The sequence below is a fragment of the Peromyscus eremicus genome, unplaced genomic scaffold (genome assembly GCF_949786415.1).
Source record: "Peromyscus eremicus unplaced genomic scaffold, PerEre_H2_v1 PerEre#2#unplaced_300, whole genome shotgun sequence".
Lineage (NCBI taxonomy): Eukaryota > Metazoa > Chordata > Mammalia > Rodentia > Cricetidae > Peromyscus > Peromyscus eremicus.
This window is the reverse complement of record NW_026734536.1, coordinates 1-15,970: the sequence shown is the minus strand read 5'-3', so window position 1 is coordinate 15,970 and position 15,970 is coordinate 1. Positions and strand designations below refer to the sequence as shown.

At 53.4% G+C, this 15,970-nt stretch overlaps 4 protein-coding genes and 3 pseudogenes across 4 annotated transcripts; all 7 read right to left on the bottom strand.

The window, feature by feature from the left end:
* Positions 1-5,083: 5,083 nt before the first annotated feature.
* On the bottom strand, positions 5,084-5,775 carry LOC131901773 (chromatin target of PRMT1 protein-like). Its single transcript, XM_059252849.1, has one exon. The coding sequence runs from the start codon at positions 5,717-5,719 to the stop codon at positions 5,084-5,086; it is 636 nt and encodes a 211-aa protein (XP_059108832.1). The 5' UTR covers positions 5,720-5,775.
* A 1,007-nt stretch (positions 5,776-6,782) lies between these two features.
* On the bottom strand, positions 6,783-7,472 carry LOC131901771 (chromatin target of PRMT1 protein-like). The gene has a single exon (XM_059252848.1). It carries the CDS (start codon positions 7,416-7,418, stop codon positions 6,783-6,785), a length of 636 nt encoding a protein of 211 aa, XP_059108831.1. The 5' UTR covers positions 7,419-7,472.
* A 1,031-nt stretch (positions 7,473-8,503) lies between these two features.
* Positions 8,504-9,193, bottom strand: LOC131901774 (chromatin target of PRMT1 protein-like). The gene has a single exon (XM_059252850.1). It carries the CDS (start codon positions 9,137-9,139, stop codon positions 8,504-8,506), a length of 636 nt encoding a protein of 211 aa, XP_059108833.1. The 5' UTR covers positions 9,140-9,193.
* A 1,030-nt stretch (positions 9,194-10,223) lies between these two features.
* LOC131901766 (chromatin target of PRMT1 protein-like) lies at positions 10,224-11,342 on the bottom strand. The gene has a single exon (XM_059252844.1). It carries the CDS (start codon positions 10,920-10,922, stop codon positions 10,224-10,226), a length of 699 nt encoding a protein of 232 aa, XP_059108827.1. The 5' UTR covers positions 10,923-11,342.
* A 594-nt stretch (positions 11,343-11,936) lies between these two features.
* On the bottom strand, positions 11,937-12,625 carry LOC131901767 (chromatin target of PRMT1 protein-like; annotated as a pseudogene).
* Positions 12,626-13,652: 1,027 nt separating this feature from the next.
* On the bottom strand, positions 13,653-14,341 carry LOC131901768 (chromatin target of PRMT1 protein-like; annotated as a pseudogene).
* Positions 14,342-15,370: 1,029 nt separating this feature from the next.
* On the bottom strand, positions 15,371-15,957 carry LOC131901765 (chromatin target of PRMT1 protein-like; annotated as a pseudogene).
* Positions 15,958-15,970: the final 13 nt, after the last annotated feature.

Sequence of the window (15,970 nt, the reverse complement as noted above, 5' to 3'; positions counted from 1 at the left end):
ACCTCAGTTCCGCTGCCAGAGCAACCTTAACCCCTCAAATGGGACCTCAAGCACTACCCACTGGAGTTTATGGCCTCTTACTAAAAGGATCTGTGGGACTGCTTTTGGGTAGAAGTAGTGCGTATATGAAGGGCATAAGGATTTTGCCTGGAGTGATAGATAATGACTATGAGGGAGAAATAAAAATCATGGCAGAGGCAACACAGGGGGTCTTAGTGATCCTGCAAGGGGAGCGTATAGCTCAGCTACTTCTGCTTCCTATTGTTTCTACAAAAAAAATAGAAGTTTATGTGCAGCTCGGGGAAAGGGAGGTTTCAGGTTCACTGGTACTCCTCAAGCTTTCTGGGTAGCCCACCTAGACTTTAGGCCTAAATTAGAATTAAAAATTCAAGGTAAATCTTTTGTGGGGATTCTTGATACTGGGGCAGATGTATCCGTTATATCCAAAGAATATCAGCCAGCACGATGGCCTCTGGAGGATTCTACTGCAGTGTTACAGGGCATAGGACAGACCAGACCACAGAAAAGTGCCTGCATATTGAAGTGGAGTGATCAGGAGGGGCATGAAGGACATTTTCAACCTTATGTTGTATTAGGTTTACCTACTAACCTGTGGGGAAGAGATGTGTTAAAAACCATGGGAGTGGTTCTCACTACTCATAATGATGGATATGGGATGGACACCAGGAAAAGAGCTGGGAAAGGCAGAGCAGGGTTGTGTTGCTGCTTTTACTGCTGCCGATGAGGTCACCAGACTACCTGGAGATCGGAGAGGCTTAGGGCATTTTTAGTATGGGTCACTGGTGTGCAGCCTTCTCCCACACCTATTACTTGGTTATCTGATGAGCCTATGTGGGTAGATCAGTGGCCCTTACAACCAGAAAAATTGAGGGCCGCCCATGAGTTAGTGCAGGAACAATTGTTGGCAGGGCATATTGTCCCTTCCACGTGCCCCTGGAATACTCCTATTTTTGTTATCAAGAAAAGTTCTGGAAAATGGAGACTTTTACAAGATTTACATGCAGTAAATGCCACTATGCAGTTAATGGGGGGCTCTTCAGCCAGGCCTTCCCAGCCCAGTTGCTATTCCCAAAGATTGGCATATGATAGTGCTAGATTTGAAAGATTGCTTTTTTACTATTCCTTTGGCTCAGCAAGATTGCCAGCGTTTTGCATTTTCTGTTCCTTCTATTAATTATAAAGAACCATATAAGTGGTATCATTGGGTTGTTTTACCTCAAGGAATGGCTAATAGCCCTACTATGTGTCAAATGTATGTTGCAGAAGCCATACAACCCATTAGAGCAAAGTTTCCATATGTATATGTTATACATTATATGGATGATATATTATTGGCAGCATCCACCCAAGACTGTGTATTACAAGTTTATGCAGATTTGCAACAAGCACTTGCAACTGCAGAATTAGTGATTGCCCCAGAAAAGGTACAAAATATGGCTCCTTATCAATATTTGGGATATACTATAAATTCCCTAGGGATATTTCCACAGAAATTACAATTTCATATTGCAGAATTAAAGACATTGCATCATTGGCAGAGGTTTTTAGGGCAAATTCAATGGCTCCGCCCCTCATTCCAAATACCCACCGGAGAACTTAAGCCTCTCTATGATGTTTTAAAAGGAGATTCTTTTCCGACTTCCTTAAGGACGCTATCAGCGGAAGCCAAGGCCACTTTAGGAAAGGTAGAACAAGCACTACAAGAACTCCAAGTGCAACAAATAGATTATACCAAGCCCTTATTGCTAATTCTTCCCTCTGAATTTTCACCTACGGGAGTATTTTGGCAAACAGGGCCTATATTTTGGGTGCATTTATCTGCATCCCCATCTAAAACTTTGAATGCATATTGTGAATTAGTAATTCAACTCCTATGGAAAGCAAAATATATGGGGGAATCCTTGTTTGGAAAGTCTCCTGAGTGCATTGTACTCCCTTATACACAAGAAATGTTAACTTATTTGCAAAGAGAACATGAAGCTTGGTGCCTTTTCTTGTGTACTTTCACAGGCTATATAGATAATCATTATCCAAAACATAAACTTATAGAAAGCTTTAAAGTGTGTAGTTTTATTTTTCCCCATATTGTAAAACAGGAACCTATTAAGGGTGCTGGTTTAATTTTTACTGATGCATCTAAAGGAGGTTTTGCTGTGGCCATCAGTGGGGATGAGGTAATGCAGGTGGCAGTGCCCTCCATGTCTGCACAACAAGCTGAGATTACAGCTTTACAATTGGCTTTGCAAGTTTACTCTTTAGTACCTATAAATGTCTTGTTATGTGGCCAAAATGATGCATAATATTGAAACCACTCCATACATTGGAAAACAGTCCGCAGTACATTCTCAATTACAGACCATTCAAAGGTTAATTTGGGCTAGAAAACATCCTCTGTTTATGAGCCATATTCAAGAGCACTCTGGTCTTCCAGGAGCGCTTGCAGAAGGCAATGCCACTGCAGATGTAGCTACTCATTTCACTTGTGTAGTCACCACCTTTGATCAGGTATTTCAATTACATCAGAAGTTCCATCTCAATACACAATCTTTACAGCATCGTACTGGCTGTACTCGCACTGAGGCCTTAAAAATTGTATCTACTTGTGCCACTTGTGTTCCTTTTATTCATGTACCATCATTAGGTGTTAATCCTCGTGGCCTACATCCCCACCATATCTGGCAAATGGATGTCACACATATTTCAAGTTTTGGAACTTTATCATATGTACATTTGTCTGTGGACACATATTCTCATTATATAGTTGACACCCTTCACAAGGGAGCACGTGCACAAGATATAATTAAACATCTTTTGGTTGCTTTCTCTTATATGGGAGTTCCACAGTGTATTAAAATAGATAATGGGCCAGCTTATGCAGGCAAATAATTCAGAAATTTTGCTCACAATGGAATATAATTTATAAAACTGGCATTCCCTATAACTCTCAAGGACAAGTGATAACTGAACAAGCACATAAACATTTAAAGACTTATTTGCAAAAAACAAAAGAAGGTGAGATGTACAGGGATGTAAAGGGACCATAATTACTCCTTTCCATTACTTTATTTATTTTAAATTTTTGGCTCGTGGATGTTCATGGGCGTACTGCTGCTCAACGGCATTTTTCGGGTCCCTCTCCCTCTGAGGTTCTGGTCAGGTGGAAGGATCTTTCCACAGGCACATGGCAGTCCCTGGCACTGCTATTAGCTAGGGTGAGGGGAGCAGTTTGTGTATACCCTCCAGGTGCTGAGAAACCAATCTGGATACCAGAACAGTGTGTTCAGCCTGTGGAACAGACACAGAAATCTCAACATGAAGAACCTCATGATTCCGATGGTGCTGATGGTCCTTAGCCCTTGGGTCTACACAGAGCCTTCATGGAGCCTGGTTAAGAATCCTCCAGTTTTGTTGCCAGTAAGTATTGAAAGCTCTGTGTTTCCTGCTGTCTTTGCCTCTAATTGGACTATTGGAACTGCAGCTAGTAATGTTAAACATGATGTGCAAAGCATAAATGTCACCATGAATTTACATAATTCCCTATGCTTTGCTCGAAACGTTACTGAAAGATTCAATAATACCAATTTTTTTCTTTATTCTCTGGAATGGCTCAGGTGTGGGAGGGGAGGAGTTAAATTGTTCAGCTTTAAACTGCAGCCTAAATAATTGCTGGAGTCCTAATGTCACACATGCTGTGGTGGTGAGAATTCCTGCCTTTGTCATGATGCCGCTGGGACAGAATGCAGCAGAATTTTCCTTGCAACTCCATCGCAGCATACGGGACCTCGGTATAGCTGCTGCTGTAATTGCTGCCATTGGAACTTCGGCTGTTGCAGCCACTGCAGCTAGATTGGCTATTTCCCAGAGAGTGCAACAGGCTACTACTATTAATGCCCTGTCGGAAAGAGTGGCTGGTGCTTTGGACATCAAACAGACTTTAAATGGACAATTAGACAACATATGTTATGTGCCTATGGGTTTTCTGAAATGTGTAACCCCTCATATATTGTTGTGAATGCATCTGCTAAGGTTACAGAATTGAATGATTACTTAAGAGGGCCATGGAATGCAACTTTTGTAAATTTTACTTTGCAATTAGTTCATGCCATTGTTCGTATTAATGAAACTAGAGTCATTCCTATTGATGAAAATGTTTGGTGGCAAGCTATGTCAAAAATTGCTGGATGGGTTACTAGATGGTCAGGGTCTGTTTCCCTACTTATACTGTGTATATTGGGTCTTGGGCTCGGATTCTTCATGGTGTACCGATGGCGGCTCCAGTATAGTCGAGGCCAATGGGCAACCAAGCAAGCTTTATTAGCTATGCAGCCCCCTGAATCTGCACAGGTGTGGTTACATATGTTGGAAAAAAAGTACCCTAAGACCGGCAACTCCTGTGCCATGCTGACAACCTAACAGGGGATAGAAGGGGCTCCCCAAGGATGGGTAAGTCAGACAGGGTGCTACAGGTGACCTAAGACACGGGCTATCTGTGTGCTTGAAAAAAGAAAAGGAGAGGACATGTTGGCAGCAGACGCTGAACAGGCCTGGTACATAGCCAGTTTGCTTGCCCTAAGTTGCCCTAAGGTGCCCTTTTGTTCTTCCTCTTTTACTGTGGTCAATAAGTCACAGGATGTTTACCATATACCTATTGCTGGAACATTGGTACAAGAATCAGCTCTCTGCTGATTCGCTTGTGGTTTTCACGTTTGGCTGAGCTGCTGGGACCAGGACGGGAAACACAACACCGAACCCTGAAACCATGGAGAGTAGGAAGTAGCAGGGTATATAGGCTGATTGACAATCAATAAAAACCTCTCTTTTCTTTGTTTTTTGATTTTTTTTTTTTGAGGAAAGTAACAAAAGCAATCCACAACCAAAATGCAAGAAAAACCATTTATTGTGAGCATATACAATATGTACAGTCAAGCATTCCATCAAATAAACGCGCCTGTTGTGACAGTTCCTCCCAGCACGGGTCAGGTTTCTCCTCCTTGTTTTTTTCTCCAGGTGATTTCGGCAGAGATGTGGTGACTTGAACAAGAGTCCAAGAGGCGGGCTTCATTCAGTCACAGGTCTCAGGAGACGCCTCTGCGAAGTAGGTATCCATTTCAGCATCCAGGGGCGCTTTCCCTTCCGACATGTATGCATCCAGTTCGGCGTCCAGCTGCTCCTTGGTCGGTACGGGGCGAGTGAGGGCACCTCTCCCTCGGCCGCGCCCACGGCCACGGCCACGGCCACGTCCTCGGCCTCCAAAAGCCCCTCTTCCACCACCAAACACGGCCCGACCTGGGGGTGGCATCCCGCCCCCGGGCAGGGTGCTGGCGGCAGGTCCCCCACCCACTCCTCCTCCTTGGGGCACGACTCTCTGGATGATGGCTGCGCCTCTTCCTCCATTCGCTCCCCTGGCAACGGCACCCATGGGACGTCCTAAACGGACTTGGATGCTCCTCTCACCCAGGCGCCCCTCGAAGCTCTGCCTAAGATTCAACGCTGCCTGGACAGAGGGTCTCTTCTCCATCTGCTGGGCCAGTCTTCTGTTCCTGGCACTGGCCAGCTGCTGCTGCCGCCTCTTCCAGGCCCGGACCTTGCCCGCCATCGCCTGGGGCTGTTTGTTCTTGCGCAGTTGAGCAAAACGCTCACTTAGAGACATCTTGGTGGTGTGCCTTAGCACGACTCTGGTCACTGGCTGTGAGGTCATCTTCAAAGGCTGAGAATCCAGGGAGCTTAGCTGTCCGGCGGGTACGATGCGAAGCTCTCTCATCGTGGCTTGGGTATCTAGACCGGCCGGCCCTCTCCTGCCTCTCGTCTGTGCCACCAAAGCTGGCACCGCCAACCCCGCCGCCTGGTGTCCAAAGCAAAGTCCCCCCAGGAGGTGGGGTGGAGAGTGCAGCCTCCTGCAGCTCCCGCACAGGCAAGCGGCTCTTGAGGCTCTCTCGGGAACTGGTGCCCCAAAGGTCCGATCAAAGAGGGTGCTCCGATCCTAACTGGTCTTAGCGAGAACCCGGAGCCAGATATCTGGGGCGAACACTACTGAAGGGTCAGAGAGACGAAGGAACAAGCCCCAGCCACTTCTCACCTCCCCTCCACCACCAGTCCTCCCGCTGGACGCCTGGGAGTCCTCAGTCCAAAAGGCCTCGAGTTCCTGTCTCTTCGCGCCTTATATACCCTGCTGGGCCACGTCACTTCCGCCTTCCTGCTGGGAGTGGCGATCACGTGACGCCCAACTACTAGGATCAAGGGTGTGCCACCACCTGAGGCTGCGGTTCTCTCCTACACTGAGTCCATCCCCTGTGCTCCAGGGTGGCTTTGAACTCTCTCTCCAGCGCTGGGACCACAGGTGTGTGCATTCTCCCGCCAGGCCCCTACGTAGGTTTAATCCACTGGCTGGCTGTGTCCTCTGATCCTCCGGCAAGCTTTTATTCATACACAGGATATCACCACGCTTCGGCCCCACCCCACCCCACCCCACCCCACACAACCCCTAACCCACACCCAACCAACGCGATTTTTTTTTCTTTTTCCTTTTTTTTTTTTTTTTTTTTTTTGAGGAAAGTAACAAAAGCAGTCCACAACCAAAATGCAAGAAAAACCATTTATTGTGAGCATATACAATATATACAGTCAAGCATTCCATCAAATAAACGCGCCTGTTGTGACAGTTCCTCCCAGCACGGGTCAGGTTTCTCCTCCTTGTTCTTTTCTCCAGGTGATTTCGGCAGAGATGTGGTGACTTGAACAAGAGTCCAAGAGGCGGGCTTCATTCAGTCACAGGTCTCAGGAGCCGCCTCTGCGAAGTAGGTATCCATTTCAGCATCCAGGGGCGCTTTCCCTTCCGACATGTATGCATCCAGTTCGGCGTCCAGCTGCTCCTTGGTCGGTACGGGGCGAGTGAGGGCACCTCTCCCTCGGCCGCGCCCACGGCCACGGCCACGGCCACGTCCTCGGCCTCCAAAAGCCCCTCTTCCACCACCAAACACGGCCCGACCTGGGGGTGGCATCCCGCCCCCGGGCAGGGTGCTGGCGGCAGGTCCCCCACCCACTCCTCCTCCTTGGGGCACGACTCTCTGGATGATGGCTGCGCCTCTTCCTCCATTCGCTCCCCTGGCAACGGCACCCATGGGACGTCCTAAACGGACTTGGATGCTCCTCTCACCCAGGCGCCCCTCGAAGCTCTGCCTAAGATTCAACGCTGCCTGGACAGAGGGTCTCTTCTCCATCTGCTGGGCCAGTCTTCTGTTCCTGGCACTGGCCAGCTGCTGCTGCCGCCTCTTCCAGGCCCGGACCTTGCCCGCCATCGCCTGGGGCTGTTTGTTCTTGCGCAGTTGAGCAAAACGCTCACTTAGAGACATCTTGGTGGTGTGCCTTAGCACGACTCTGGTCACTGGCTGTGAGGTCATCTTCAAAGGCTGAGAATCCAGGGAGCTTAGCTGTCCGGCGGGTACGATGCGAAGCTCTCTCATCGTGGCTTGGGTATCTAGACCGGCCGGCCCTCTCCTGCCTCTCGTCTGTGCCACCAAAGCTGGCACCGCCAACCCCGCCGCCTGGTGTCCAAAGCAAAGTCCCCCCCAGGAGGTGGGGTGGAGAGTCCGGCCTCCTGCAGCTCCCGCACAGGCGAGCGGCTTTTGCGGCTCTCTCGGGAACTGGTGCCCCAAAGGTCCGATCAAAGAGGGTGCTCCGATCCTGATCCTAACTGGTCTTAGCGAGAACCCGGAGCCAGATATCTGGGGCGAACACTACTGAAGGGTCAGAGAGACGAAGGAACAAGCCCCAGCCACTTCTCACCTCCCCTCCACCACCAGTCCTCCCGCTGGACGCCTGGGAGTCCTCAGTCCAAAAGGCCTCGAGTTCCTGTCTCTTCGCGCCTTATATACCCTGCTGGGCCACGTCACTTCCGCCTTCCTGCTGGGAGTGGCGATCACGTGACGCCCAACTACTAGGATCAAGGGTGTGCCACCACCTGAGGCTGCGGTTCTCTCCTACACTGAGTCCATCCCCTGTGCTCCAGGGTGGCTTTGAACTCTCTCTCCAGCGCTGGGACCACAGGTGTGTGCATTCTGCATTCTCCCGCCAGGCCCCTACGTAGGTTTAATCCACTGGCTGGCTGTGTCCTCTGATCCTCCGGCAAGCTTTTATTCATACACAGGCTATCACCACGCTTCGGCCCCACCCCACCCCACCCCACCCCACCCCACACAACCCCTAACCCACACCCAACCAACGCGATTTTTTTTTCCTTTTCTTTTTTTTTTTTTTTTTTTTTTTTTTTGAGGAAAGTAACAAAAGCAGTCCACAACCAAAATGCAAGAAAAACCATTTATTGTGAGCATATACAATATATACAGTCAAGCATTCCATCAAATAAACGCGCCTGTTGTGACAGTTCCTCCCAGCACGGGTCAGGTTTCTCCTCCTTGTTCTTTTCTCCAGGTGATTTCGGCAGAGATGTGGTGACTTGAACAAGAGTCCAAGAGGCGGGCTTCATTCAGTCACAGGTCTCAGGAGACGCCTCTGCGAAGTAGGTATCCATTTCAGCATCCAGGGGCGCTTTCCCTTCCGACATGTATGCATCCAGTTCGGCGTCCAGCTGCTCCTTGGTCGGTACGGGGCGAGTGAGGGCACCTCTCCCTCGGCCGCGCCCACGGCCACGGCCACGGCCACGTCCTCGGCCTCCAAAAGCCCCTCTTCCACCACCAAACACGGCCCGACCTGGGGGTGGCATCCCGCCCCCGGGCAGGGTGCTGGCGGCAGGTCCCCCACCCACTCCTCCTCCTTGGGGCACGACTCTCTGGATGATGGCTGCGCCTCTTCCTCCATTCGCTCCCCTGGCAACGGCACCCATGGGACGTCCTAAACGGACTTGGATGCTCCTCTCACCCAGGCGCCCCTCGAAGCTCTGCCTAAGATTCAACGCTGCCTGGACAGAGGGTCTCTTCTCCATCTGCTGGGCCAGTCTTCTGTTCCTGGCACTGGCCAGCTGCTGCTGCCGCCTCTTCCAGGCCCGGACCTTGCCCGCCATCGCCTGGGGCTGTTTGTTCTTGCGCAGTTGAGCAAAACGCTCACTTAGAGACATCTTGGTGGTGTGCCTTAGCACGACTCTGGTCACTGGCTGTGAGGTCATCTTCAAAGGCTGAGAATCCAGGGAGCTTAGCTGTCCGGCGGGTACGATGCGAAGCTCTCTCATCGTGGCTTGGGTATCTAGACCGGCCGGCCCTCTCCTGCCTCTCGTCTGTGCCACCAAAGCTGGCACCGCCAACCCCGCCGCCTGGTGTCCAAAGCAAAGTCCCCCCCAGGAGGTGGGGTGGAGAGTCCGGCCTCCTGCAGCTCCCGCACAGGCGAGCGGCTTTTGCGGCTCTCTCGGGAACTGGTGCCCCAAAGGTCCGATCAAAGAGGGTGCTCCGATCCTGATCCTAACTGGTCTTAGCGAGAACCCGGAGCCAGATATCTGGGGCGAACACTACTGAAGGGTCAGAGAGACGAAGGAACAAGCCCCAGCCACTTCTCACCTCCCCTCCACCACCAGTCCTCCCGCTGGACGCCTGGGAGTCCTCAGTCCAAAAGGCCTCGAGTTCCTGTCTCTTCGCGCCTTATATACCCTGCTGGGCCACGTCACTTCCGCCTTCCTGCTGGGAGTGGCGATCACGTGACGCCCAACTACTAGGATCAAGGGTGTGCCACCACCTGAGGCTGCGGTTCTCTCCTACACTGAGTCCATCCCCTGTGCTCCAGGGTGGCTTTGAACTCTCTCTCCAGCGCTGGGACCACAGGTGTGTGCATTCTGCATTCTCCCGCCAGGCCCCTACGTAGGTTTAATCCACTGGCTGGCTGTGTCCTCTGATCCTCCGGCAAGCTTTTATTCATACACAGGCTATCACCACGCTTCGGCCCCACCCCACCCCACCCCACCCCACCCCACACAACCCCTAACCCACACCCAACCAACGCGATTTTTTTTTCCTTTTCTTTTTTTTTTTTTTTTTTTTTTTTTTTGAGGAAAGTAACAAAAGCAGTCCACAACCAAAATGCAAGAAAAACCATTTATTGTGAGCATATACAATATATACAGTCAAGCATTCCATCAAATAAACGCGCCTGTTGTGACAGTTCCTCCCAGCACGGGTCAGGTTTCTCCTCCTTGTTCTTTTCTCCAGGTGATTTCGGCAGAGATGTGGTGACTTGAACAAGAGTCCAAGAGGCGGCTTCATTCAGTCACAGGTCTCAGGAGACGCCTCTGCGAAGTAGGTATCCATTTCAGCATCCAGGGGCGCTTTCCCTTCCGACATGTATGCATCCAGTTCGGCGTCCAGCTGCTCCTTGGTCGGTACGGGGCGAGTGAGGGCACCTCTCCCTCGGCCGCGCCCACGGCCACGGCCACGGCCACGTCCTCGGCCTCCAAAAGCCCCTCTTCCACCACCAAACACGGCCCGACCTGGGGGTGGCATCCCGCCCCCGGGCAGGGTGCTGGCGGCAGGTCCCCCACCCACTCCTCCTCCTTGGGGCACGACTCTCTGGATGATGGCTGCGCCTCTTCCTCCATTCGCTCCCCTGGCAACGGCACCCATGGGACGTCCTAAACGGACTTGGATGCTCCTCTCACCCAGGCGCCCCTCGAAGCTCTGCCTAAGATTCAACGCTGCCTGGACAGAGGGTCTCTTCTCCATCTGCTGGGCCAGTCTTCTGTTCCTGGCACTGGCCAGCTGCTGCTGCCGCCTCTTCCAGGCCCGGACCTTGCCCGCCATCGCCTGGGGCTGTTTGTTCTTGCGCAGTTGAGCAAAACGCTCACTTAGAGACATCTTGGTGGTGTGCCTTAGCACGACTCTGGTCACTGGCTGTGAGGTCATCTTCAAAGGCTGAGAATCCAGGGAGCTTAGCTGTCCGGCGGGTACGATGCGAAGCTCTCTCATCGTGGCTTGGGTATCTAGACCGGCCGGCCCTCTCCTGCCTCTCGTCTGTGCCACCAAAGCTGGCACCGCCAACCCCGCCGCCTGGTGTCCAAAGCAAAGTCCCCCCAGGAGGTGGGGTGGAGAGTCCGGCCTCCTGCAGCTCCCGCACAGGCGAGCGGCTTTTGCGGCTCTCTCGGGAACTGGTGCCCCAAAGGTCCGATCAAAGAGGGTGCTCCGATCCTGATCCTAACTGGTCTTAGCGAGAACCCGGAGCCAGATATCTGGGGCGAACACTACTGAAGGGTCAGAGAGACGAAGGAACAAGCCCCAGCCACTTCTCACCTCCCCTCCACCACCAGTCCTCCCGCTGGACGCCTGGGAGTCCTCAGTCCAAAAGGCCTCGAGTTCCTGTCTCTTCGCGCCTTATATACCCTGCTGGGCCACGTCACTTCCGCCTTCCTGCTGGGAGTGGCGATCACGTGACGCCCAACTACTAGGATCAAGGGTGTGCCACCACCTGAGGCTGCGGTTCTCTCCTACACTGAGTCCATCCCCTGTGCTCCAGGGTGGCTTTGAACTCTCTCTCCAGCGCTGGGACCACAGGTGTGTGCATTCTCCCGCCAGGCCCCTACGTAGGTTTAATCCACTGGCTGGCTGTGTCCTCTGATCCTCCGGCAAGCTTTTATTCATACACAGGCTATCACCACGCTTCGGCCCCACCCCACCCCACCCCACCCCACCCCACACAACCCCTAACCCACACCCAACCAACGCGATTTTTTTTTCCTTTTCTTTTTTTTTTTTTTTTTTTTTTTTTTTGAGGAAAGTAACAAAAGCAGTCCACAACCAAAATGCAAGAAAAACCATTTATTGTGAGCATATACAATATGTACAGTCAAGCATTCCATCAAATAAACGCGCCTGTTGTGACAGTTCCTCCCAGCACGGGTCAGGTTTCTCCTCCTTGTTCTTTTCTCCAGGTGATTTCGGCAGAGATGTGGTGACTTGAACAAGAGTCCAAGAGGCGGGCTTCATTCAGTCACAGGTCTCAGGAGCCGCCTCTGCGAAGTAGGTATCCATTTCAGCATCCAGGGGCGCTTTCCCTTCCGACATGTATGCATCCAGTTCGGCGTCCAGCTGCTCCTTGGTCGGTACGGGGCGAGTGAGGGCACCTCTCCCTCGGCCGCGCCCACGGCCACGGCCACGGCCACGTCCTCGGCCTCCAAAAGCCCCTCTTCCACCACCAAACACGGCCCGACCTGGGGGTGGCATCCCGCCCCCGGGCAGGGTGCTGGCGGCAGGTCCCCCAATCCTCCTCCTCCTTGGGGCACGACTCTCTGGATGATGGCTGCGCCTCTTCCTCCATTCGCTCCCCTGTCAACGGCACCCATGGGACGTCCTAAACGGACTTGGATGCTCCTCTCACCCAGGCGCCCCTCGAAGCTCTGCCTAAGATTCAACGCTGCCTGGACAGAGGGTCTCTTCTCCATCTGCTGGGCCAGTCTTCTGTTCCTGGCACTGGCCAGCTGCTGCTGCCGCCTCTTCCAGGCCCGGACCTTGCCCGCCATCGCCTGGGGCTGTTTGTTCTTGCGCAGTTGAGCAAAACGCTCACTTAGAGACATCTTGGTGGTGTGCCTTAGCACGACTCTGGTCACTGGCTGTGAGGTCATCTTCAAAGGCTGAGAATCCAGGGAGCTTAGCTGTCCGGCGGGTACGATGCGAAGCTCTCTCATCGTGGCTTGGGTATCTAGACCGGCCGGCCCTCTCCTGCCTCGTCGTCTCTGTGCCACCAAAGCTGGCACCGCCAACCCCGCCGCCTGGTGTCCAAAGCAAAGTCCCCCCAGGAGGTGGGGTGGAGAGTCCGGCCTCCTGCAGCTCCCGCACAGGCGAGCGGCTTTTGCGGCTCTCTCGGGAACTGGTGCCCCAAAGGTCCGATCAAAGAGGGTGCTCCGATCCTGATCCTAACTGGTCTTAGCGAGAACCCGGAGCCAGATATCTGGGGCGAACACTACTGAAGGGTCAGAGAGACGAAGGAACAAGCCCCAGCCACTTCTCACCTCCCCTCCACCACCAGTCCTCCCGCTGGACGCCTGGGAGTCCTCAGTCCAAAAGGCCTCGAGTTCCTGTCTCTTCGCGCCTTATATACCCTGCTGGGCCACGTCACTTCCGCCTTCCTGCTGGGAGTGGCGATCACGTGACGCCCAACTACTAGGATCAAGGGTGTGCCACCACCTGAGGCTGCGGTTCTCTCCTACACTGAGTCCATCCCCTGTGCTCCAGGGTGGCTTTGAACTCTCTCTCCAGCGCTGGGACCACAGGTGTGTGCATTCTCCCGCCAGGCCCCTACGTAGGTTTAATCCACTGGCTGGCTGTGTCCTCTGATCCTCCGGCAAGCTTTTATTCATACACAGGCTATCACCACGCTTCGGCCCCACCCCACCCCACCCCACCCCACCCCACACAACCCCTAACCCACACCCAACCAACGCGATTTTTTTTTCCTTTTCTTTTTTTTTTTTTTTTTTTTTTTTTTTTGAGGAAAGTAACAAAAGCAGTCCACAACCAAAATGCAAGAAAAACCATTTATTGTGAGCATATACAATATGTACAGTCAAGCATTCCATCAAATAAACGCGCCTGTTGTGACAGTTCCTCCCAGCACGGGTCAGGTTTCTCCTCCTTGTTCTTTTCTCCAGGTGATTTCGGCAGAGATGTGGTGACTTGAACAAGAGTCCAAGAGGCGGGCTTCATTCAGTCACAGGTCTCAGGAGCCGCCTCTGCGAAGTAGGTATCCATTTCAGCATCCAGGGGCGCTTTCCCTTCCGACATGTATGCATCCAGTTCGGCGTCCAGCTGCTCCTTGGTCGGTACGGGGCGAGTGAGGGCACCTCTCCCTCGGCCGCGCCCACGGCCACGGCCACGGCCACGTCCTCGGCCTCCAAAAGCCCCTCTTCCACCACCAAACACGGCCCGACCTGGGGGTGGCATCCCGCCCCCGGGCAGGGTGCTGGCGGCAGGTCCCCCAATCCTCCTCCTCCTTGGGGCACGACTCTCTGGATGATGGCTGCGCCTCTTCCTCCATTCGCTCCCCTGTCAACGGCACCCATGGGACGTCCTAAACGGACTTGGATGCTCCTCTCACCCAGGCGCCCCTCGAAGCTCTGCCTAAGATTCAACGCTGCCTGGACAGAGGGTCTCTTCTCCATCTGCTGGGCCAGTCTTCTGTTCCTGGCACTGGCCAGCTGCTGCTGCCGCCTCTTCCAGGCCCGGACCTTGCCCGCCATCGCCTGGGGCTGTTTGTTCTTGCGCAGTTGAGCAAAACGCTCACTTAGAGACATCTTGGTGGTGTGCCTTAGCACGACTCTGGTCACTGGCTGTGAGGTCATCTTCAAAGGCTGAGAATCCAGGGAGCTTAGCTGTCCGGCGGGTACGATGCGAAGCTCTCTCATCGTGGCTTGGGTATCTAGACCGGCCGGCCCTCTCCTGCCTCGTCGTCTCTGTGCCACCAAAGCTGGCACCGCCAACCCCGCCGCCTGGTGTCCAAAGCAAAGTCCCCCCAGGAGGTGGGGTGGAGAGTCCGGCCTCCTGCAGCTCCCGCACAGGCGAGCGGCTTTTGCGGCTTTTGCGGCTTTCTCGGGAACTGGTGCCCCAAAGGTCCGATCAAAGAGGGTGCTCCGATCCTAACTGGTCTTAGCGAGAACCCGGAGCCAGATATCTGGGGCGAACACTACTGAAGGGTCAGAGAGACGAAGGAACAAGCCCCAGCCACTTCTCACCTCCCCTCCACCACCAGTCCTCCCGCTGGACGCCTGGGAGTCCTCAGTCCAAAAGGCCTCGAGTTCCTGTCTCTTCGCGCCTTATATACCCTGCTGGGCCACGTCACTTCCGCCTTCCTGCTGGGAGTGGCGATCACGTGACGCCCAACTACTAGGATCAAGGGTGTGCCACCACCTGAGGCTGCGGTTCTCTCCTACACTGAGTCCATCCCCTGTGCTCCAGGGTGGCTTTGAACTCTCTCTCCAGCGCTGGGACCACAGGTGTGTGCATTCTCCCGCCAGGCCCCTACGTAGGTTTAATCCACTGGCTGGCTGTGTCCTCTGATCCTCCGGCAAGCTTTTATTCATACACAGGCTATCACCACGCTTCGGCCCCACCCCACCCCACCCCACCCCACCCCACACAACCCCTAACCCACACCCAACCAACGCGATTTTTTTTTCCTTTTCTTTTTTTTTTTTTTTTTTTTTTTTTTTGAGGAAAGTAACAAAAGCAGTCCACAACCAAAATGCAAGAAAAACCATTTATTGTGAGCATATACAATATGTACAGTCAAGCATTCCATCAAATAAACGCGCCTGTTGTGACAGTTCCTCCCAGCACGGGTCAGGTTTCTCCTCCTTGTTCTTTTCTCCAGGTGATTTCGGCAGAGATGTGGTGACTTGAACAAGAGTCCAAGAGGCGGGCTTCATTCAGTCACAGGTCTCAGGAGCCGCCTCTGCGAAGTAGGTATCCATTTCAGCATCCAGGGGCGCTTTCCCTTCCGACATGTATGCATCCAGTTCGGCGTCCAGCTGCTCCTTGGTCGGTACGGGGCGAGTGAGGGCACCTCTCCCTCGGCCGCGCCCACGGCCACGGCCACGGCCACGTCCTCGGCCTCCAAAAGCCCCTCTTCCACCACCAAACACGGCCCGACCTGGGGGTGGCATCCCGCCCCCGGGCAGGGTGCTGGCGGCAGGTCCCCCAATCCTCCTCCTCCTTGGGGCACGACTCTCTGGATGATGGCTGCGCCTCTTCCTCCATTCGCTCCCCTGTCAACGGCACCCATGGGACGTCCTAAACGGACTTGGATGCTCCTCTCACCCAGGCGCCCCTCGAAGCTCTGCCTAAGATTCAACGCTGCCTGGACAGAGGGTCTCTTCTCCATCTGCTGGGCCAGTCTTCTGTTCCTGGCACTGGCCAGCTGCTGCTGCCGCCTCTTCCAGGCCCGGACCTTGCCCGCCATCGCCTGGGGCTGTTTGTTCTTGCGCAGTTGAGCAAAACGCTCACTTAGAGACATCTTGGTGGTGTGC